General features: G+C 54.2%; 1 protein-coding gene across 1 annotated transcript; it reads left to right on the top strand.

The window, feature by feature from the left end:
• Positions 1-1,532: 1,532 nt before the first annotated feature.
• CACNG8 (calcium voltage-gated channel auxiliary subunit gamma 8) lies at positions 1,533-16,335 on the top strand. The gene is given in 6 exon segments (XM_032613332.1): positions 1,533-1,540; positions 3,047-3,510; positions 12,711-12,794; positions 13,955-14,095; positions 15,580-16,241; positions 16,243-16,335. Coding segments are annotated over 6 exon segments (1,452 nt in total).
• The last annotated feature ends 6,426 nt before the right edge of the window (positions 16,336-22,761 follow it).

The following is a 22,761-nucleotide window of genomic DNA, read 5'->3' as shown; positions in this document are numbered from 1 at the left end:
TCCCCTCCCACCTCAACACCCCCATTCCCCGGACGCCTCTTCATCTCCACCCCCAAACCAGGTCGGACGCCTGGGTCCCTCGCTGCTGGGGGAGGGGGAGCAGTGAGAATTGGGAGCCACAAGGGTTTTCCTGGGGGGGTTGCCGACAGGGGGGCTCAACGTCCCCTCCCCCGTGCATCGGAGAGTTGACCTATCGTTAACAGAGGTGAGAGAGATCTTTTTATTAATCGGAGGTGGGTGGATGTAAAATGAAGGCTCTGTGACCCCCCCTAATTCTAGAGGAAGGAGCTGGTCCCCTTCAGAGGGAGAAGGGATGATGACCCCTCTCACATCCCGGAGCTTTCGAATTGGGGGTGTCCCCTGCTCCCTCCTTTGCTGCTGCTGACAGATGGACTAAAGGAAGAACCCCTAAAACCAAGCAGAGTGCCCCCCAAATCGACAAAATGAAAAGATCTTCGAATCTTTATATGATGAAGAATTTCCATCATTCGCCTCCCCTCTCCATCCCCTCCTTATCCCGGGTCCTAGGGGGCCCAGCAGGGGAATGGGTACATCCTGTGGTCACAGGCTCACCCTCCCACCCCCCTTGGAGGCAGAAATCTGCTAGGACAGTGGAGGTGGTGGTGCTGGTGGTGAGGGGGCACAGAAGCGGGGAGAAGAGGCCGAGAGATGGAGAGGAGAGGCAACTCAGCGTCTTTCTGGAGAGGAAAGACAGGAAGCGGCCAGAAGTGAGGCCAGGGAGGCCACAGGGATGTCAGTGTCCAGGGCACTGTTGAATGGGGCCAGGGCAGGGGCCATGCGTGGGCAGGCAGGAGTGGAGGTGAGGAGAGAACACACGTGTGGGGCACTAGGCCCAGTTGCCATGGAGACACCCCCCCCATAGACAACCTTTCCAACACCCCTCCTTGGAGCAGACCCAGTGAGGGCCAGCTGATGGGGGCGGAAGAGGCCAAGGTCACCCTGGTACTGGGACCCAGAATCAGGTTTGTTTGTTTGTTTGTTTCCTCCTCTAAGGCTTCCAGGCTCTTAACTAGAATAGGGGGTTTGGGGGAAGAAGTCTAGGATAGATAGAGTGAGTGGTGGAAGCTGGTAAGGGATGCATGCCTGGAAGGAGGGTTCGGGTAAGGTGGAAAAGGCAGGGCAGGGGGCGTGGTGATGGGGTGCTGTGAGGAAAATGAATGGACCCTTGGTGGCTGCAGAGTGGGAAATTATTCCCAACTGAAAGAGAGTTGTGGTCTTGTGGATCAAATTTTTCTAAGAGGCACTGTCTATGGAGGGGATCTTTTGAAATTTGGAAGAAAACTGAGTGTATGGTGTATGTTCCTGCACAGGTGAAATAGAAGGGGGAGTTCTGGGGGTGTTCCCAAGAAGGGAAGTCTGAGGGAGACATGAAGGGGATTCTCCTGAGCAGAAGCGATGCTGGGAGCTAGAGTAGGTGGAGGAGGGTGGCAAGAGTGAAGGGGATTCTTTGTGATGTAAGAGAAGTCAGGGTGTGTGGGGGGGAGGTTCTTATAAGTTCAAGAGACAGCGGGATGTCGAAGTGAGCTGGGGAGATCTGGAATTGGGGGGTTCATCCCCATAACAAGGGCTACGGAGAGGAGATTTGGAGGTCGTGGGAGATGGTGGAAGGGCAGAGGAAGGGGGTGGGGGATGCTGGGTAGAGTGGGGGGATTTCCTTGCACAACAGTGAATATGCAGGTCAGAGCTTGGGAGATTTCTGAATGGAGAGGAATTTGGGGTCTAGAGAAAGGGATTCCTGTGAGTAGAAAATGCCCTGCAACTCACGGAAGAAATTTTTCTTAATGGAGGAGAAAGTGATGGCTATGATGAGTTTGTCTAAGTTGTAGAGATACTCAGGACCAGATTTGGAAGACTCCTATAAGCAAACGAAAGAGTGGAGTATTTTCCTTGAGTCAAAGACATAGTAGGGGATGGGAGAGTGGTCCAAGGAAGACGAGTGGGGCGGTTAGAGGGAATGTGATGGAGATGGGGGGCATTCTTCTAATCCAGGGGGTCCAGCGGTGTTGGATTCTTTAAAAGAATCCCCCCGGGGAAGTTTTTTGTTTGTTTTTTTTTTTTTTTTTTTTTTTTTTTTTTTTTTTTTTTGCGGTACACGGGCCTCTCACTGCTGTGGCCTCTCCCGTTGCAGAGCACAGGCTCAGCGGCCATGGCTCACAGGCTCAGCCACTCCACGGCATGTGGGATCCTCCCGGAACGGGGCATGAACCCGCGTCCCCTGCATCAGCAGGCGGACTCCCAACCACTGCGCCACCAGGGAAGCCCCCGGGGAAGTTTTAAAAACCTAGATGCTCAGGGCCACACCGCAGACCAATGAAATCGGAATTTCTCAAGTATCAGTAACCTCTGGTGGTTTCAAGGTACCACCAAGGTTGAGAACCCTGGTCCAGAAACATAGGGTTCTGAGTGGGGTGGGGGTTCCCATGCAGAGGAGACTGTGGAGGTGGGGTGGTAGTGATGACAGCTGTGTTGTTTTCTGAGTTGTGCAAACTGTGGGGATGAGTTTGGAAGATCTGAGTTTTGTTGTGTTTGTTGTTTTTGTTTTTTTCAGCTGAGGAGAGATTGAGAGATTTATTTTTCCTAAGTAGGGGCCGTAGTCGGTGAAGTGGTGGGCCTTGCAGGGGAAGGTAGGGAGTGGGTAGAGCTTTATGAGAACATTTTATAAGAAATGAGGAACAGGACAGGGGTTCCTGGGGAGGAAGAGGCACTGGGGGCTGGAGTGAGGGACGCTTTCCCTGTGGGGAGGACGGTGAGACCAGGGGGGCGGAGCTGGAGGGGCCTGGAGGCCTGTCCTACGGCACTCAGGGATGCCGAGGGGTATGCCTCAGAGTGGGATTAGTGGGAAGAATTTCTTGGACACAGGGAGATTGTTTTTCAGAGAAGTGGCAGTGGCAAGCAGAGTGGAAGGAGTTTCTTCAACCGAGGAAAGAGTCGGGTTTCTTTGGGGGGCTGGGGTGCAGGTAAAGGGGTGTCCAGGGAGGTGAGCCCTCCTGTCTAATCCTTCATCTCGCTCCCTGCCCTCCACCAGCTGCCGACCATGGCCGCCTTCTGACCCCGTCCCCGGCCTCAGCCTCCTCCTCGCCGCCCCCTCCCCAGCCCCTGGCCCCGGGCCCCCCACTTCTGCCTGCACTGTGACCCCCCCAGCCGCCGGCACGGCCCCGCCCCCGCTGCCCCGGTGGTGGCCCACGGCCCCCCGGCTGCCCGTGGTCAAACTGGAGTCGCTGAAGCGCTGGAACGAAGAGAGGGGCCTCTGGTGCGAGAAGGGGGTGCAGGTGTTGCTCACCACGGTGGGCGCCTTCGCAGCCTTCGGCCTCATGACCATTGCCATCAGCACGGACTACTGGCTCTACACGCGCGCCTTCATCTGCAACACCACCAACCTCACGGCTGGCGACGACGGGCCCCACCACCGCGGGGGCAGTGGCTCCTCGGAGAAGAAGGACCCCGGCGGACTCACCCACTCGGGCCTCTGGAGGATCTGCTGCCTGGAAGGTAGGGTGGAGGGGGCCCCGGCCTTGCGCCCCTCCATTTGCGGCCCGGCCCCTCGTCCCGTCCGCGGCCGGCTGGGCTTCCTCCCTGGGAAATCTCCCAGTTTCCTGTGGTCCCCACTGCGGCCTCCCGTCTCCTCCTGGGGCTCCTTGCCACGCCTGCCTACACACCTTCCCCGTCCTTCTCACTCTTCTCTGCGTTCTGACCCTCTTCTGAATCCCGCCCCCCTCGCCTCGACCCTCCCCACTCACGCCTCTCCGTCACTCGACACGTCCTGCGCCACCTCCGCTCGGGACCCCCCTAATCTTATCTTTCCTTCATTCGTGGGGAAAGCCCCCTCTCCTCCCTCCCTCTCACCCCTGTGGGTGCCTGGCTTCCCTGCGTGAGGGGCTCCCTCTGCCTCAGTTCCGGCACTGGCCTGCTCTGCTTTGCGTCCCCGCTTCCCGCTCACCCTTGAGCTGGGCCCCCCTCCTCCTTTTGCCCTTTGCATCTTCTCTCCTCCACGTCCTACCTCTGCCCTCTGAGCGCCCCTACCTCTTATGGACCCAGTCACAGCGTCTTCGCCATCTCCTCCGTCCCTTTGGCCTCACTTTGGCTGTTTCTCTCCTAAAACATCCCGCCCTAACTGCCCGTAACTCACTCACGGCACTCTCCTCTTTCCTCTCTGTGGCTTGTCCTCCGGCGGATCTTGTCTGCCCGCCTCTCCCCATCAGGCCTCCCAGCCTCCCCTGCGGGTCCTTGTCCTCCTTGGTCTTTAGAAGCTTCTTCCTCATCTTCCCTCCATTCATCCTCCCTTTGACGTCCTCCTTCCAGACCCTGTTTCTTGACGCTGAGGCCACCGCCTCTTCTAATCTCCATCTTTGCTCTTTGCTTGGTCCTACTCTCCTTGCAAGCTCCCTCCCAGCTGGCTCCCTCGGCCTCCCATCTCCCCACGCCAGGCCTCTTCCTCTTAGCAACTCCTCTGTTTGTTTTGCTCTCAGCTTTGCCATTTCTTTCCACATAGCGTGGAAGTGATGGGCTGGGAAGCAGGACACCTGGGTTCCAGTCCGCCTGTGCATCTGTCCCCCTGTGTGCTCACTATCTTGTCACCTCCGCAAGCCTCAGGGCCCAGGTCTGCAACATGAAGGAGTGGGACCAGCCAATCCCCAATTTCCCCCTCCAGGGCCAAAAAGATCAAAATCCCTTCACTTCTCTTTTTATCCCTCTCTTTTCCCCATCTTTTCCTCCTCCGTTTTGCTGGGCACTCTTTTTTTTTTTTTTTAATTTTTGGCTGCGTTGGGTCTTCACTGCTGCGCGCGAGCTTTCTCTAGTTGCGGCGAGCGGGGGCTACTCTTGGTTGCAGTGTGCGGGCTTCTCATTGAGGTGGCTTCTCTTGTTGCGGAGCACTGGCTCTAGGCGCGCGGGCTTCAGTAGTTGTGGCACGAGGGCTCAGTAATTGTGGCTCACGGGCTCTAGAGCGCAGGCTCAGTAGTTGTGGCAAAGGGACTTAGTTGCTCAGCGGCATGTGGGAATCCTCCCGGACCAGGGCTCGAACCCGCATCCCCTGCATTGGCAGGTGGACCCTTAACCGCTACACCACGAGGGAAGTCCCTTGCTGGGTACTCTTGATGAGCAAGGAATGTTATTATCTCATTTAATCCTATGGGGGGGTCGGCAGGGCACCACCCTCCTGTTGAGGATGTGGAAACCGAGGCTCAGAGATGTTAAGCTACTTGCCCAAGGTAACCCAGCTGGGACTGGGGAAAAGCCAAGAGAACTCAGGTCTGATGGATGGGATTTGCAGATATGCTTTGTCTGGTGTGTGGAGTGTTTAAAACTGAAACCAAAATCTGAATCGGTTGCCAACACTTAAAAATAGGGAGATTGCACATTGAAAATCCGATTTCCAGCTTCTTTTGAACTAGTGGAAGATCTGACAACACGGGGCCAGTAGCCTGCAGTGGCCACAGTTCGCTGGATCCAAGTAGCAGCTGCTTCCTCAGATCAGGCGTGAGGGTCTCCCTTTCTCCCGTCACCTCTGCTCCCTATTGCCTCACACCTGTCCAGTTTTCTCATTATGTTATAACCTGACACCCCGTTTCTCATTATACACTGATGGACAGTGTACAGCAAATAGCAGTCATTCCATGCATCCATCCCCTCCTCAACAACCACTATTTATTGAGTTTATACTGTGTGCCAGGCACTGTTCTTGATTCTGGAGCTATAGAAGTGGAAGGAGAAAAAAACCAACAGCAAAGAAACCTGTTTTGTTTTGTTTTTAACCTTTTATTTTATAGTGGAGCGTAGCCAATTAACAATGTTGTGATAGTTTCAGGTGCATAGCAGAGCGGCTCAGCCCTACATATACATGTATCCATTCTCCCCCAGACTCCCCTCCCAGCCAGGCTGCCACAACATTGAGCAGAGTTCTCTGTGCTCTACAGTAGGTCCTTGTTGGTTACCCTTTTTTTTTTTTTTTTTTTGCGGTACGCGGGCCTCTCACTGTTGTGGCCTCTCCCGTTGCGGGGCACAGGCTCCAGACGCGCAGGCTCAGCGGCCATGGCTCACGGGCCCAGCCGCTCTGCGGCATGTGGGATCTTCCTGGACTGGGGCACGAAACTGCGTCCCCTGCATCGGCAGGCGGACTCTCAACCACTGCGCCACTAGGGAAGCCCTTGGTTACCCATTTTAAATATAGCAGTGTGTACATGAAAGACTGCTGTTTTTATATGTCTTATATTCTAGAAGGAGAGACAGATAATAAGGGAGATAAGTAAATACAACACCTAGGGTGTTAGAGCTGAGTGCAAAGGAGGAAAAAGAGCAAGGGAGGGGATGGGAAGTGTTAGGGGCAAGGGTGTGAAACTGCAGAAATTGGAGATAAAGGGGACTGAGCAGGTGACATCCGAGGGGTAGGCTAAATGAACCCAGAGACGGAGCCATGTGGCTTCTGGAGGGAAATGCTTCAGGCTGTAGAAACATTGCTCAGGCTCTGCAGTGGGAATGTGCCTTGCGTCTGACCATCATGGGAGGCCCGCGTGGCCCAGGCAGAGGTGGTGAGGAGGGACGTGGTAGGAGGTGCAGTCAAGGCGATAACACGAACTTCCAGGTCCTGGAATGTAATTTGCTTTCCACATCGGAGGGGAGGAGTGACAGGAGCTGGCTTAAAGGTTAAGGGCATCGCTCTTGCTGCTGTGTTGATTTAGGAGGAAAGGAAAAGGGAGAATGGGAGGTGGCTTATCTGGGGTGGGAGCCGTAGAGTTTGGGTCTCAACTGCGAGTACGTTCTGCCACTACAGCGGGCAGGAATTGCTGGTGGGGCAGTTGTAGGATATGAGGGAGAAGTGTCGGGGCATCTCGAAAGCGGGGTTTCCCAACCTCAGCGCTGTTGACATTTGGGGATGGATAATTCCTTGTTGCGGCTGTGGGCTGGGGTTGGGGGGTGCGTCCTGCGTGTTGTAGGATGTGTAGCAGCATCCCTGGGCTCTACCTTTTAAACACCAGCAGCATCCACCGGTGTGGACACCAAAATTGTCAACTGTCTCCAGACTAGGAATAAAATCGCCCCTAATTGAGAGTCAGTGCTCTAAGGCTGTGGCCTGAGCACCAGAGAATGTGGCGGGGTAGGGGTGGGGGAGATTCATCTGTTGGAACAGCTGGCATTTCATTGTATTTGTTTTATTTACTCTTACCCAACTTATTATAAGGAGGGCTATTATGAGCTCAGTTTTGGACATGTTAAATTGAGGTGCCTTTACCCCCCAAAATTACAAAAATAAATTGAGGGTGCCTATTTGAGATACTGTGTAGGACAGGAGTCAGTATAGGAAAGGACTCACAAAGTGCCGTACAGTCAGTTTCTTAGGCTTTGTGGGGCGTGTGATCTCTGTTGCTGCTACTCCTTAAAATAGCCAGAGATGATGCGTGAGTGGATGAGTGTGGCTGGGTTCCAATTAAACTTCCTTTACAGGCACTGACATTTGAATTTTATATCATTTTCACGTACCACGAGATAGTCTTCTCTGACAGCTTTTCAATCATTTAAAAAAAAAAAAAAGTAAAACCCATTCTTCGCTGGATTTGGCAGGCTGGGTTCAGCCTGTGGGTCATAGTTTGCTGATCCCCTGATCTAGGATGTTAGCGATATGATATATGAGGTCAGAGTTCAGGGGAGAGTCTGGGCTGGTGGGCGGGTCATGGCGTGTGGATGGATGAGCAGAGACAGAAACACACCAAAAAATTAGTTGAAGGGCTGAAGCCTGAGCTAGTCCAGTGTTCAAAGACAATCAGAAAGAGGAGAAGAGCCAGCAAAGGGAGCTGAGAAAGGAGTGACCACAGAGGTTTGGGGAAAATGAGTAACTGGGTCCTGGGAGCCAAAGGAATTGTGTTAAGCAGGGGGTAAATGAAGGTAGACTTTATTGTTATTATAGTCGTCATTCATGTGTCATTGGATGCTCACAATAATTCTGTGCGCTATGTACTACTATTACCCCCATCTCCTAGAAATGAACGCTTAAGGCTCAGAGAAGGAAAGCACCTTTCCCAAGGTCACACAGCTAATATGCAGTAGAGTCTGGATCTGAATCCAGGTCTCTTTGGTTTCCCAGGAGTCAAAGCAATATAACCACTAGCCTCCATCCTATCGGGGATCCAGGGGTGTAGAAACTGCCCCCCCACCCCGGGCCATTGCCCCCTGAAGACACTCTGTCCCCAGGAATTCTTAGGTCCCATCCTCTTGTCCCTCCGTCTTTCTGAGAAGTGCAGTAGAAAGTCGTGATTGGGACATAGACTCGAGAACAAGACTTATTGGGTTACTTCCTGTCTGCTGTGCACAGGAAGGTGACATTGAGCCATATATTCTACTTCTCTGTGCTTTATTTCCGTCATCGGTGAAATGGGGATTATAATGGCCCCTAACCCACAGGGCTGTGGAGCGAATTCAATGAGTTATTACACGTAAAGCATTCAAAAGGCCAGCAGGCACAGGGTAAAGGCTAGACTATGTCGTTTATATTCTGTTCTTCTTCTTCTTAGTATTATGAATTCAGATGACCAACCCCTGAGTTTCCCCTCCTTGATAACCCAGAAGTCCCAGCCTCCCAACCAGCACTGCCCAATAGAAACATCACACAAGCTGTCTACATAACTTAAATGTTTCTAGCAGTGGCATTAAAACAAGTGCAAAGGGGAAGGTTCAATGAATCTAATTTAATAAATACAATTTATACAATATAATACATTAATATAAACATTAGTAATACATTTTATCTAACCAAGCGTAGCCAAACCATTATTTTAACATGTTAGCAATATAACGATTATTAATGGAATAGTATGCATTTTTCTTCATACCAAATCTGAAATCTGGTGCCCATTTTACACTCACACTCCGTCTCTGTTGCCACATTTCAAGTGCCCCAGAACCATCCCCAGGGCTGGGGGATCCGTATGGGTCTAGCTCCCTTCTCAGGAATTTCAGCCTCCAGAATCTAGACCCACAGCCCAATTTATTCGAGCGGACTATATAGAGCCCCTGTTCTCAGCACTTTGCGTGCCTTATTATCTCATTGAATCCTCTCAGTTGCTCCAGGGGGAGGGTATTATTATCACCCGAGTTTATCAGAGCAGGAAGCTGAAGGCCAGAAAGGGGAAGTGAGTCAGCCACATGGCCACCCAGCGTACGAGGGGCAGAGCCGTGGTCCTCGCCGCAGTACACACCCCTACGCACCGCCCCGCATCCCGCTTCCCCACTCCCCCCCACCGCTGCCTGCCCGGCTCTGTGCTACGCGGGCCCTGGGGAGACTCAGAGACGCATCACCACCATGCCTGCACCTAAGGAGCTCCCAGCCCGGCTGGTCGGATAACACGCAGAGGCGTACCGCATAACCCCCGTGCGGTCCGCGCTTGACTCTGTCATTCGTGTGTCACTGAGTGCTCGCAAACCGTATGTGGTCATTATCACCATCCGCATTCTCCAAACGAGGAAGCCGAGGCTCAGGGGTGTCCAAATCCCCAAAGCCACTCAGCTGGGAAGTGGCAGCCCTGGCATGTGAGTCCAGAGAATGTGATTCCAAAGCCCGTGCTCGTGGCCAACATAACCACTACACTCTACTGCCATAAATATGCTCACCTCTGGGACTTCTCCGGCGGTCCAGTGGTTAGAACTTTGCGCTTCCACTGCACAGGGGTTGATCCCTGGTTGGGGAACTTAAGACCCCCGCAAGCCGCATAGCTTGGCCAGGAAAAAAAAGAAAAAGAAAAGAAAATGCTCACCTTAAAAAAAAAAAAAAGCTCACCTTTGAGGCCCAGAGTCTCCTCCCCATGATTTACCATCTATAGAACTGAGCAATTTCTTCAACTCTATGCCTCAGTTTCCTCACCTGTAAAGCAGGGATACTATCACTGCCTGGTATTTCTAAGGGTTGGTCATGCATACTGTGTTAACACCTACCTGTCAAATGCTCGGAGCCGTGCCTAGTGTGTGGTTAGCCCTCAGTACGTACTAGTTATCATTACTGCCAGCATGACTAGTCTGTGGAGAGTCTGCATGCCGTGTACTCTCCATGCTCAACCTCATCGAATTATCATTCGTGTTTTGAGAGAAGTACTATAATCCCACTCAAGAAAGGAGAGAACTTGACCCCCCCACCACCACCATACTGGATGTGCTGATGGGTAAACATCTGCACTCAAAAGGTGTATCTTCATTCATTCATTCAATGGCTTTTTTTTTAAGTAAAATGCACAGAATGTGAAATGTACCATCTTAACCATTTTTAAAAGCACAGTTCAGTAATGTTAAGTAGATTCACATTGGGTCCCCAAGCTCCAAAACTTTTCATCTCTCAAAACTGAAACTCTGTTCCTATTCTTCCCTGCTCCCAGCCCCTGGCAACCATCATTCTACTTTCTGTCTCTGTGAATTTGATGACTCGAGATATCGCACATGAGTGGAATCATACAGTATTTGTATTTTTGTGACTGACTTATTTCACTTGCATAATATCTTCAAGGTTCATCCAGGTTGTAGCATGTGTCAGAATTCCCTTACTTTTAAAGGCTGAACAACAAACATTCCATTCTACGTATATGCCATACTTTATCCGTTCATCCATTGATGGACACTTAGGTTGCTTTTGGCTGTCGTGAATAATGCTGCCACGAAAGTGGATGTACAAATATTTCTTAGAGACCTTGCTTTCAGTTCTTTTGAGTATATACCCAGAAGTGGACTTGCTGGATCATATAGTAATTTTAATTTTTTGAGGAACCTCCATACTGTTCTCCATAGCGACTGCACCATTTTATATTCCCACCAACAGTGCACATGGGTTCCAATTTCCCCACATCCTCACCAACACTTATTTTCTGTTTTGTTTTGTTTGTTTGCTTGTTTATAGTAGCCATCCTAATGGGATGGTATCTCATATCTATGAGAGGGTATTTCACTGTTGTTTTGATTTGCATTTCCCTAATGATTAGTGATATGGAGGATCTTTTCATGTGCTTGTTGCCCATTCAATCATTCATACATAAAAATATTTATTAAGCACTTACTATGTGTTAGGCATTGCTCTAGATGTTGAAGAGTGGTGAACAGCCTATAAGCTTACATTCCAGTGGGGGCAAACTGCTGTGTGTTTGAATTCTGCTTCCACCACCCATCAGCTGTGAATTGATGAACCCTTGTTATGCCTCTGCTTCCTCATCTGGACAATGGGTATACGGCGTGGTATCAGCTGAACACTTAATTGTGTTCCAGGCAAAGTGCTAAATCTCTATACCTGGATTCAACCCTCACAACAACCCAGTGAGGTAGGTCCTAGTAGCCCCTTGTTATAGGAAAAGGGATCGAAGCAAATTGGCCCAAGTAAGGCCAACAAGGTCACAGAATGAGGACATGATGGATTCAGGCTTCATTATCAAGCAGTGCGACTCCAATTCTCAATGTTTGGTCACTGCACGACACCAATAACATTATCTATTTCGTGGATCTCCTGTGAGCTGTGGATGAGTTAATCCACCTAGGAAGCACTTAACAAATGGTAGCTCTTAGTGGAATTATTCACTGCCTTATAGTCCTTCTTTCCAACCTTTTCCTTTACCCCCATTTCTTTCCGTGTCATCTTTTGCCTCGAATCTCCCCTTCTGTCATCCTTATATTCATTCATAAGTTAATTCTTTCAACACTCATTTCTTGAGGCCTCCTTTGGGCCAGGCAATGCTAGGGACACATGGAGGAATCAGACCCCATGCCCTCCCCCTGCAGGAACTCCTAGCGTGCTGAAGAAGATGATAAATCAAACCAATGCATGCTAAAAAGGTGGTAGTACAGGGAGCTGCTACACCCCAGAATGGGTGGGAGGTGTGTGTGTGAGCGAAAGCTTCCTCAAGACGGTGTCCCGTGCACTGCTCGCTTGCGAGGGTAAGTTTTTCACCAATGAAGAATGTAAGCAGGATGTTCTGCAGCATTGGGCAGTGGCCGGGAGGTTGGAAGGAGCCTGGAGAATTGAGGAAACAAAATGTATTTAAATTTATACTTATTTATACATCGGTCTGCAGCTGTGTAAGGAAGTGGGTTCTTGGGGGGAGGAAGGGGCTGAGACTGCAGGACCACTGGAGGCATACTGCACCCCTAGCGTGCCTCTGCTAGCTCCGACCTCTGCATCTCCTCCCAGAGGACCCCACGTGCAGTGCGTAGAGAGCCGGGGAATCCCTCTCCCGTATGGAGGATTGAAGAGACTACCATCCCGGTGATCCACTGGGGCTTCTCTCTCCTCACAATTGGACTCGAAGACTTCATAGGGCCTCATGGGAAGTGTAGTCCTCCTGGCCCTCTGCCGCCTCTTCGTTTTCCCACGCATTTTCAGCCGTTGAAGAGTGAAGACATGGCTGAAAGCAACGCCTTCTTTCTTACAGAGGTGGAAACAGAGGCCAGAGAGACTGTCCCCGTACAGGTTACAGGGCAAAAGTTCTTGTGGCCTTTTAGTGAGTGTTGGATGATTTCCTCCCTCCCTCCCTCCCTTTCTTTACTTGTTTTCTTTTTTTTAACTGGTAGGGAAACCGGGGCCGGGAGGTTGAAAGTTTGTCCCAGGTGCACAGACAGGCTCAGGAGCCATTACTTCCTGTCTCCCAATCAGAAAGGGTTTCAGGAGGGTCTTTTCTTACCCGGGGTTTCCGCACTCTTAAGTGCCCACGACTATCACCTCCATTCCCCTCCAGGGTTGAAAAGAGGCGTCTGCGTGAAGATCAACCATTTCCCGGAGGACACGGACTACGACCATGACAGCGCGGAGTATCTGCTCCGTACGTGGGGGTCGGGGACAGAGTGCGGGGACTGCCGGGCTTGTGCAAGTGCGAGGGGAGAGGGGGCTGTGCTTCGGCACTTAGAACCACACGCAGAGATGAACGTGTCAGCCAATCCAAGCCCAGATACTGAGATCCTCTGGTCACCGATTGGCTCAGTGGTCTCTCCCGCCCCCTCCTCTCACCTTGGGGCGGGCTGAGAAGGGATCCCGGGAGCTGATTGGCCGTCGTGATGGCCTGGATACTCGAGGCAACTCAGTGCAGTGACTCTCTGGGTTGGAATTGGCCGCTGCGCCCTGGGGCCGTGAGGCAACCTGAGGCGCGGACGGCGCGGACGGGCCGTTCTAGGGAGCTGGCTGGGGAAGCCTGTGGTGAGATTGGTTAGCTACCCCAAGAACGCGGCAAATCCAGAGTTATGATTGGCTGCGGCCTCAACCGGGCTCAGAAATCGCAGAATCTGGTTGCCTAGGGTTTGGGAGACGGTGGAAAGGACTGCAGAGCGAGGGGGAGAGAGAGAAGGGAGAAAGTAAGAGAAGAGAAACCCAGAGCTACAGATGAAGCCAGGCAGGAGGGGGTGCGGGGAGGGACAGAGAGGAGGAAGGGAAGAAGAGAGCGGGAGAGGGAGAGAGGGAGGGGGCAGGGGAAGAGAGAAGAGAAACCCAGAGAGATAGGTGAAGCCTGGCAGAAGGGGGGATGGGGTGGGAGGGAGAGAGGTATTTAGAGATTTGATTCAGAAAGATCTGGAGGAAGGAAAAAATGCGCAGGAGAGGAAGGGAAAGAGCATGCGAGAAGGAAAAAGAGAGAGGGAGAGGGTCCACAGAGAAATAGAGAAGTTCCGAGGGGGAAAAAAAGAGAGAGGGAGAGTGATTAGAGAAATAAAAGGGAAGAAAAATATGCCAAGAGAGAGAAAAATAGAGGAAGAAAGAAAAAGACACAGAAAAAGAGAGAGGCAATCAGATCGAGAAAGAGAGAAATTTTAAAGAGGAGAGAAAGTGAGACAATAACAGAAAATAACCAGGCAGAGAAGGAGAATTGGAGAACCAGCGAGAGAGAAGCGGAGACGGAGGCAGCAGGAGGCGCGGGGCGCCAGGGGGCCAGGCGGCCGTGTCTGACGCCCTGGTCCCCACTCCCCATCTCTCCCCATACTCTCCTTTCTCCAGGAGTCGTCCGGGCCTCCAGCATTTTCCCCATCCTCAGCGCCATCCTGCTGCTGCTCGGGGGCGTGTGCGTGGCGGCCTCCCGGGTCTACAAGTCCAAGAGGAACATCATTCTGGGAGCAGGGATCCTGTTCGTGGCAGCAGGTGAGAGGCAGAGGGAGGGGGCGGCCCACCTGCGAGCGCGCACTTGTGTGTGTGCGCGCGCGCTCGCCTGCAAAGCTACCCTGCTCGGGCGCTCCCTGGGGCCCGGAGCCTTCCTAGGCTCTCCCCAAGCTCCATCGCCACCCGCTGGGCGAGGTAGGTGTCGCCTTCCGGTAGTCTTCTGGGCGAGTGAACCCAGCACAGACAGGTGTCTGTCTACCGCGGAATCCGGTATGCCAGGAGTTTAGATTCCAAAGCTTGCGGTCCAGGAGACGGAAGGGGAGGAGCTTGGGAGAGGGGTTGGGCCCTTGAGGCTGAATTCGGTCTTGAAGACGGAGAAGACAGACCTGAGAGGGAGAAAGTGATTTGGATTCAGATGGGGAGGAGCCTGCTCTAGGGGGCGGAGCCTCGTGGGCTCCGGTGTACCCAAAAAGGGTCTGGTCCTGCGAAAGCATCCAGACCAACTCGGTAGTGAGGGAGGGCATTAAGGGGCAAGACGCCCTTTCTACTCGAAGTGAGTAGTATTGGGAAATTCGAGGAGTCAGCCTTTCTGAAGGGATGGAATCCAGAGGAGAAGGGGGAAGATTTAGCATAAACAGCAGGGGATGCTTTGGAGTTGGATCAAGATCTGCAGGGGGTGGGGCTTGGAGGATTTGAAAGACCGGGCTAACTACACCTGGGACGGGGGGGGAGCCTGACCGCGATCCTCAGGGGGCAGGGTTTTAGCAAGCGGGAGGCGGGGCTTAGAGTAGACGGGAGACCTGCTTTAGTAAGAGTAGTATGGGGGAGACCTAGAATAGAGGATAATCATGAAAGAGTTCAGATCAGCCAGAGTCAGGGCCTAGAGAGTCAGAGCGGGATTACCTCATTAACTAAACGAGCGGAGGGTGAGGCCTAGGGAACACCAAGATTTATAAAGTTAAGAGTGGAGTTAGACCAGTCAGGGTAAGGCCAGGAAACCCCAGCCAGGGTCATCTTATCAAGGGCAGAGTTTAGGCCAGCGAGGAAAGGGCCTGGGCCATCTGGGGAGGAGTTTAGACCATCTGGGGCAGGGCTTGGGCCATCCCGGAGGGATCTGGACCATTAAGGGTGATCCTAAACCTTCTGGGTGGGCCCTGGACCAACTGGGGCGGAGTTTAGACCGACCAGGGTGGGCTTTCGACCAACAGAGTAGGACCTGAATTAGCTGGGGATGGTGGACCATCCGAAGCAGGATTTGGGGCCCTTCGGGGCGGGGCCTGGGCCACCTGGGAAGAAATTTAGACCATCTGGGAAGGGGCTTGGACCATCTGACGGTGGAGCTTAGGCCAACATGGGGCGGGGCCTGGGCTGGCCAGTGGGCGGGGCGGTCTGGACCATCTGGGGCGGGGCCTAGACCATCAGGGGTGGAGCTCAGAGCGGGGCTGGGCCTGGGCCGGCGGGGACAGGCCGGGGCGGGGGCGGGGCCAGGGGTGCCTCGAGGCTCCCGTCTGACCGTCCCCGCCCAGGCCTGAGCAACATCATCGGCGTGATCGTGTACATCTCGGCCAACGCGGGCGAGCCGGGCCCGAAGCGGGACGAAGAGAAGAAGAACCATTACTCGTACGGCTGGTCCTTCTACTTCGGCGGGCTGTCGTTCATCCTGGCCGAGGTGATCGGCGTGCTGGCCGTCAACATCTACATCGAGCGCAGCCGCGAGGCGCACTGCCAGTCTCGCTCGGACCTGCTCAAGGCCGGCGGGGGCGCGGGCGGCAGTGGCGGGAGCGGCCCCTCGGCCATCCTCCGTCTGCCCAGTTACCGCTTCCGCTACCGCCGCCGCTCCCGCTCTAGCTCCCGCTCCAGCGAGCCGTCGCCGTCGCGGGACGCGTCTCCCGGCGGCGCCGGGGGCCCGGGCTTCGCCTCCACGGACATCTCCATGTACACGCTCAGCCGCGACCCGTCCAAGGGCAGCGTGGCCGCGGGGCTGGCTAGCGCCGGTGCCGGCGGCGGGGCGTACGGCGGCGCGGCGGGGGGCGCGGGGGGCGGTGGCGGCGGCGGCGGGGCGGGCTCAGAGCGGGACCGCGGGGGGGCGTCCGGCTTCCTCACGCTGCACAACGCCTTCCCCAAGGAGGCGGGCGGCGGCGTCACGGTCACGGTCACCGGGCCGCCCGCCGCGCCTGCGCCCGCCGCGCCCCGCGCCCGCCGCGCCAGCCCCCGGGACCCTGGCCAAGGAGGCCGCCGCCTCCAACGGCAACACGCTCAACAGGAAAACCACGCCCGTGTAGGGGCGCGACGGGGGGCGCCGAGGGGGGTGTGTCCGGGGCGCGTGCGCGGGCGCGCGTGCAACGAGGCTGCCGGGGGTCGGGGGTGCCCCCCTCCTTCCCCGTGAGCGCGCTGGAGACTGCTTAGTGCTCCCCCGCGCCCCTCCCCACCTCTCGGGCGTGGGGAGCGCCCGCCACCCTCCGAATCAGGGACCCTGAGGGAGGGGGAAGGGAAGGGAGGGGGCCGTTGGGAGGGAGCGTCGTGTTTTATTTATTTATTTTTTGTGGGGGGGGAGGGGGAGGGCTGTGGTGTTTTCTGCAGTTTTGAGATGTTTTCTTTTTAATGTTTTGCTGTGTGCATGTGGGGGCGGGGCACGGAGGAGGGACTCCCAGCCCAGCCCAACTCCTGGAGAGGGACCCATAACACACGACTATATAGTTATACCTGCAGACTATATATATGCTCTATGTAAAGAGACAGAAAGATAAAAGAGGGATGCAGAAAGGCAAAGTGACAAGGGACAGACGTGGGCATTCGTTCACTTCTTCACTCATCCTTCCACAAGGGCTTGAAAAGCACCTGCTATGTACCAGCATGGCGCTGGGGAGGGAACGTAAACAGTCCCAGAGACAGACTTGATCATTCATTACCAGCAATTTATTTGTGTACTTAAGTGCCAGGCATTGTGCCAAATGCTGAGCCTACAGAAGGAGGGAAGTCAGATAGGGACCCCAACATCCTCACAGAGTTTACATCTTGTACATGAGACAGACATTAATCCAAGAAATGTATACACCACAGTAAGTTACAGTTAGGGCAAAGGAGAAATCCAAAATGCTCCTTCAGGGAGGCTTAGCCCAGTTTAAAAGGAAGGGATACTTTAGCTAACACAAAAGGATGACAAGAAGCCAGCCAGGTGAAGCTGGAGGGAAGTGTCTTAGCCAGAGAACAGCATATGCAAAGGCCCTGGGGCAGGAAGAGCTTCCAGAGAAGGCTAACATGTACTAGTGAGCCACATGCAGACGGAACAAGATGAGGCTGGAGATGAAGGCAGGGCCAGACTGCCCAGGGACTTGTAGGTCAGATCAAGAGTTTAGATTTAATTTGAGGGCAGTGGGGAGACATGGAATGGCTTTAAACAGGATCATAACATGAATGGTACAGAAAGGGAGGAAGGAACTCAGAGATGAGAGTGAGAGGCAGAGACATGCTGAAATACAGCATCAGACACAGGCACTGGCCCTTCAAACTCTCACTCGTGGGAGGGAGCAGATAATCACACAAATACTGAAGCACAGGCATGGTGTCTGGTGTGCAGGAGAAACGCTAGGGCTTAGAGATTCATGTTTCACTCATCCATTAATTCAGCCATTCACTCCTTAACGTTTTTGAGCATCTGCTAATGTACCAGGCAGTGTATTAGTATCAGGATCCCCACTGGTGCTCTCAAGGAGGAGTCAAAAACCGAACTCCAGGCAGGGCGATCGGTGCTGTAACAGGGGACTAGGCTGGGCAGCTTGACCAGAGAAGAAGAGACAGAGTGACCAACTGACAAGAGTGGGTAGTACTTGGGGAAACTTCCTGGAGAACATTAGACCCAGGCTGGGTTTCAAAAGGATGAGTGATAAAGGGGGTGAGGAAAGCTTTCACGGGAAAAAAACAACTCGAGTCAGCTTGCGGGGGCGGATATAAGAGCATGATGTATTGGGGACAGGGCTCATCCTTTGGGGATGCAGAAGGTCAGGGTAGGGGTGGGAGATAAGACCAGAGAAGCAGCTAGAAGCCAGAGTCTAAGGATGCTAGGGTTCCCGGCTGAGGAGTTTGGACTTTATTCTAAGGGTAGCAGGAGACACGGGAGAGCTTGGAGCAGGTGAAGGGCAGGATTAGACGTGGGTGTCAGAAGGAGGCACCTGGGACGTGGAAAGGGCTAGACAGGAGGCCAGTGCTGTGGGATAGATGAGAGAGGGTGGCAGCTGAGCTGGGAAAGGGCTCTGGGGGTAGAGGGATGGGGGGAATGGATTTGAAGGTCACTGAGGACACAGAAGGGACAGTGCTCAGTGGGTTTCCCTTCATTTGCTCAGCAATGATTTCCCAAGGTCCCCCATCTGCCAGGTCTTGTGATGGACTAGAAGACTGGAGGGCAGGGGACCAGGGAGGGATTCCATAGGGGCAATGTTGGAAAGAGATGCTGGGAAACAGAGGGAAAGGAATACAACTAGCGGGACAGAGGGGAACTTAGTGTAGGGATGATAAATGGAGGGAAGGACAGGGAGAGACAAATTTGGTGGAAGACGGGGGCAGAGCTGGCTAGGGGGTAGTGGATTCTAGAGTCCAAAGGCCAAACAAAGCAAGAAAGGTGGAAGATGGGCAGAAGGGAGAGCGGTGGGAAGGAGGGAAGGTGGGGGAGGAAGGATGAGGGCAACAGAGACCAAAACTAGGTGAGTCACAGGGACAAAGGAAAAGGTCAAAGATACAGAAAGGTGATCCAGAAAGGAAAGGAAAACGGACAGGAGAGAGATTGCCACCAAGATACACAAGTCAAAACAGAGAAGTCGGGCTTCCCTGGTGGCGCAGTGGTTGAGAGTCCGCCTGCCGGTGCAGGGGACACGGGTTCGTGCCCCGGTCCGGGAAGATCCCACATGCCGCGGAGCGGCTGGGCCCGTGAGCCATGGCCGCTGAGCCTGCGCGTCCGGAGCCAATGGGAGAGGCCACAACAGTGAGAGGCCCGCGTACTGCAAAAAAACAAAACAAAACAAAACAAAACAGAGAAGTCTCAGAGATGCAAATATATATATATATATATATATATATATATATACACAGCAATGGAGGGGTAAAGCTGCAGAGAAAAATGCAGAGATGTGCCCAGAAAGAAATGTGGAGACTCAGAAGCACGCACAGGGTATAGGATCCATCTATTTCTTTTGTTTGTTTGTTTTCAGTATTCAAGAAAGTCATTGAGTCCCAACCTGTTCTAGACCAGTCTAGGTGCAAGGAATGTGGTATGGAAACAGATAGCCAAGGCTTTGCTCTCCTGGAACTCACAGGAGAGACACAATAAACAATATATATAAGAATTTCAGTTGCAGAGAAGTGTTTTTCAAATGAAGCAGGAAAGAGAGTTCCCTGGTAGCCTGGTGGTTAGGATTCCGGGCTTTCCCTGCCATGGCCAGGTTCAATCCCTGGTGGGGGGAACTGAGATCCTGCAAGCCACACAGCACAGGTGGGGATGGGGTGGGGGGAAAGCAAAGCAGGATGTGGCGACTTTAGGGGAGGAGCCTGAGGAAGAACCCACTGCAGCAGTAACAGCAGTGGGTCGTGAGAAGTAAAGGCACGCGACAAGCATTCTGGCCAAGCAGAGACAGCACAAAAGCCCTGAGGAGTCGCCGATTTTTGAGGAGGCCCCATGGCGAGCAGATGAACAAGGATGAGAAAATTGGGGTGAGGTCAGAAGCGTGCGCCGGGGGCCTGTCATGTGGGGGCTTGTAGCCCTGGGAAGAAATTGGAATTTTATTCTAGACCCCATGGGATGGGCATAGGAATGACACGCTCCTGTTTTCATTTATAAAAACAAAACAAAATAACAGAACCGCGTCGCTGTGCTGAGAATAGATTTAGGAGTGAAGGTGGAAATAAGGAATTAAGAGGCTGTCGTCCTTGGCTAGTTGAGGCTGATGGTGGCCTGGACCAATGTGGAACTGGTGAGGGTGGAGAAAAATGGAAGAACAGGAAATGGGATTTTGGAGGCAAAGCCCATGGTGGTGGCGAACTGGATGTAACAGAGGAGGGAAAGAAAAACCAAAGAGAGGGAAGAGAAAAACTCTTAACTGTGTGAAGTTGGGTGGTGCTGCTATGTGTTGCCTGGAAAGGGGTCACTGGGGGAAGGGATCAGGTGGGAGGGGTCAAGCATCCTTCTCGGGCCATGACAAGTTAAGAGAGGCCTGTGAGAAATCCAAGCTGGGATATCAGGTAGCCAGTTGGATATGTGAGACTGGAGCTTGGGGGAGAGGTCATGCTTGGAAATATAAGTTTTGGAAATGTCCGCATATAGGAGACAGCGTATTTAAAGCCTCAGGACTGGATGAGGTGACCTAGGAGATGAGTGTGGATGACAGAGAAAGAACCTGGCCAGAGACTCGGGGCCATCTGCATGGTGGGGGGGCGGGGAGGAAGATGTAGTTAAGGGGGCAAGGAGTGACCATGAAGTAGGCAGACACCAGTGCTGAGAACCAGAAAAGGATCCATGGAGCAAAGATAACATGACCCTGACTCGAGGTCATCGCCGTGCAGCAGTAGGGACTGGAGTTTTGCCTGAGTGAGTGGAAGGAAGAGATTGTGGGAGGGAAGGTGGAGGGAAAGGGAGGCCAAGCCATCCTTTTGGTATGAAAGTGACAAGAACTTTCCCACCAAAGAAAGTTCATACCCTTTCTGTGAAAGGAGAGAAAGGAAGGCTGGCAGACAGGGAGATGGAAGAAAGAAAAATAACTCCCGAAAGGAGAAAGCCATTACAGCAGGCAAGATGAGAAGGATGGGGAGGCCAGGGCCGGGAGGGGAAGATGGATTCAGGAGGCAGGGCAGAGGCACCGCAGGAAGGTGTCTGATTTCTCAGAATGGAGACGCTGGTGGATGTCACGAGCCCGACTCCCATCTCACGTTGCTGCCAGCACCAGGCACTTTCTCCGATTCCCCTCTGAGTCCTGCCAAGGCCTGGGAATACCCGGTGAGGGGAAGGAAAAGAACAGGTTTCACTCATTCATTTAAGAAATAGTCCCTGAGGCCTTCCAGGCACCAGGCCTTGCGATCTCAGAGCTGGGAACTCAGACCTGAAGACAGGCAGCGCGGCCAATCGGAATGCAGAGGGAGGTGTGCTCTGAAGGGGGCCCTTCCCCTAGCTTGGGAGGGGATGTCTGTGTGTCACCATCTCCCTTCACCCGTCCATCCATCTGCTCATTCCTGCAGATCACCTGTGCACACTTCCTAAGGCCTCCTGGTGTAGCATTTTGGGCTGGGTGGTGCTGAGGCCAATGAGATGGGGTTCTCTTGCACCCGAGCCCTGCCAGAGGCTTATGGGAGAGCCAGACACAGATGTACACAATCGCAATCACATCCCAGGGCCATGCATGCTCCAACGGAAGCAGCACAGGGCGCCCGGCGGACAGAGAAGGTTAGGAGGCACCGGGCCGGCTGGAGCCGTCAACCATGGGCAAAGGAGTTGGTGAAAGGTGGGTCCCCCCTGCGCCATCGCAGAGGGGCTGCGGGAGGGAGTGAAGGGGTAAAGATCAGGCCCTGCTGCCATTCCACCACGGCTGTCCCCGTCCCCGTCCCTGGGGGAGCTGAAACTGCATGGAAGGTCCCCCGGGGGTGCCCCGTCTAATAAACTCGATGAAGAGGACTGTGGCTCTGGTTCCCACGCCCCTGACACCAGCTTCTCCCTGAGGCCTGCCCTTTCCACCTCCTGGGGAGCTGAGGACCCCAGCCCGGGACTCTCTCTTACCATCCTTCAAGATGCAAGGGATTTGGGCCCCAGTCTTCTCCTCCTCAGACTAGGGGTCCAGGCCCCCAGCCCCTCCTCCCTCAGACCCAGGGGTCCAGGCCCCCAGCCCCTCCCCCCTCAGACCCAGGGGTCCAGGCCTCCAGCCCCCTCCCTCCCGTCTCACGAGTTAAAGTCCCAGTTTCTTCTCTTTCAGGGACCCAAGACCCCGGCCCCAGCTTTCTCCTCCCTCATACCCAGGAGTCCTACCTCCCCGCCCCTCTTCCCCTGGACCGAGCAGTTCGGGTTCCCAGCCAGGCCTGCTCCGGACCCAAACTCCTGGTTCCCCGCCCTGCCCCCTCTCCCGCCAGCTGGGAGATGGGACCCTCAGCTCCCGCCCTTGCCCCTTAAGGAAGTAAAAGTCCTTTCGGTCTCCAGCGGGTCAGGACCTGGCCCCCAGCCCCTCCTCCCAGGGCAGACGTCCTTCTCCCTGCCCCTCGTTCCCTTAAAATACCCGGGATCCCTATGGCAACAGGCGGCGGCAACAGGTGCGGGTGTTATTTACGGGTCGAGCCCGAAATAGCCGGCGATGGTGAAGCGGGTGGGCGGATGGGGGCGAGGCTGGGAGTGAGCGGAGCTGCCGGGCCGGCGGGCGGAGCGGGGCAGTGGCGTGCAGAACCGACGGCTCGGAGGCATCGCGGAGCTGGGGTCGGCGCCGCGCAGAGGCAGGAGAGCGAGAGGGGTCCCTACCCAGGAGACGGGGGTGGGAGGCCTGAGGGAGGCGCCTGGCCTGGAGCTGAGCCTGGAGCCGTCCCGACCCGGCCGGCCCTGGGAGCCCGGGGGGAGGGAGCCGAGTGATCCCAAAGGACACCGAGTCCCTTCCGGGTCGCAGTTGTCCTTTGAGCCGCGTGAGGGGACCTTGGTCCCCATTTCCTGAGCCGCATTGCGGACCACAGCACCTTCATCTGAGCCCCAGAAG

The sequence above is a fragment of the Phocoena sinus genome, chromosome 19 (assembly GCF_008692025.1).
Source record: "Phocoena sinus isolate mPhoSin1 chromosome 19, mPhoSin1.pri, whole genome shotgun sequence".
Classification (NCBI taxonomy): Eukaryota; Metazoa; Chordata; class Mammalia; order Artiodactyla; family Phocoenidae; genus Phocoena; species Phocoena sinus.
The sequence above is the reverse complement of the archived record's forward strand: the minus strand, read 5'-3'. Positions and strand labels throughout refer to the sequence as shown.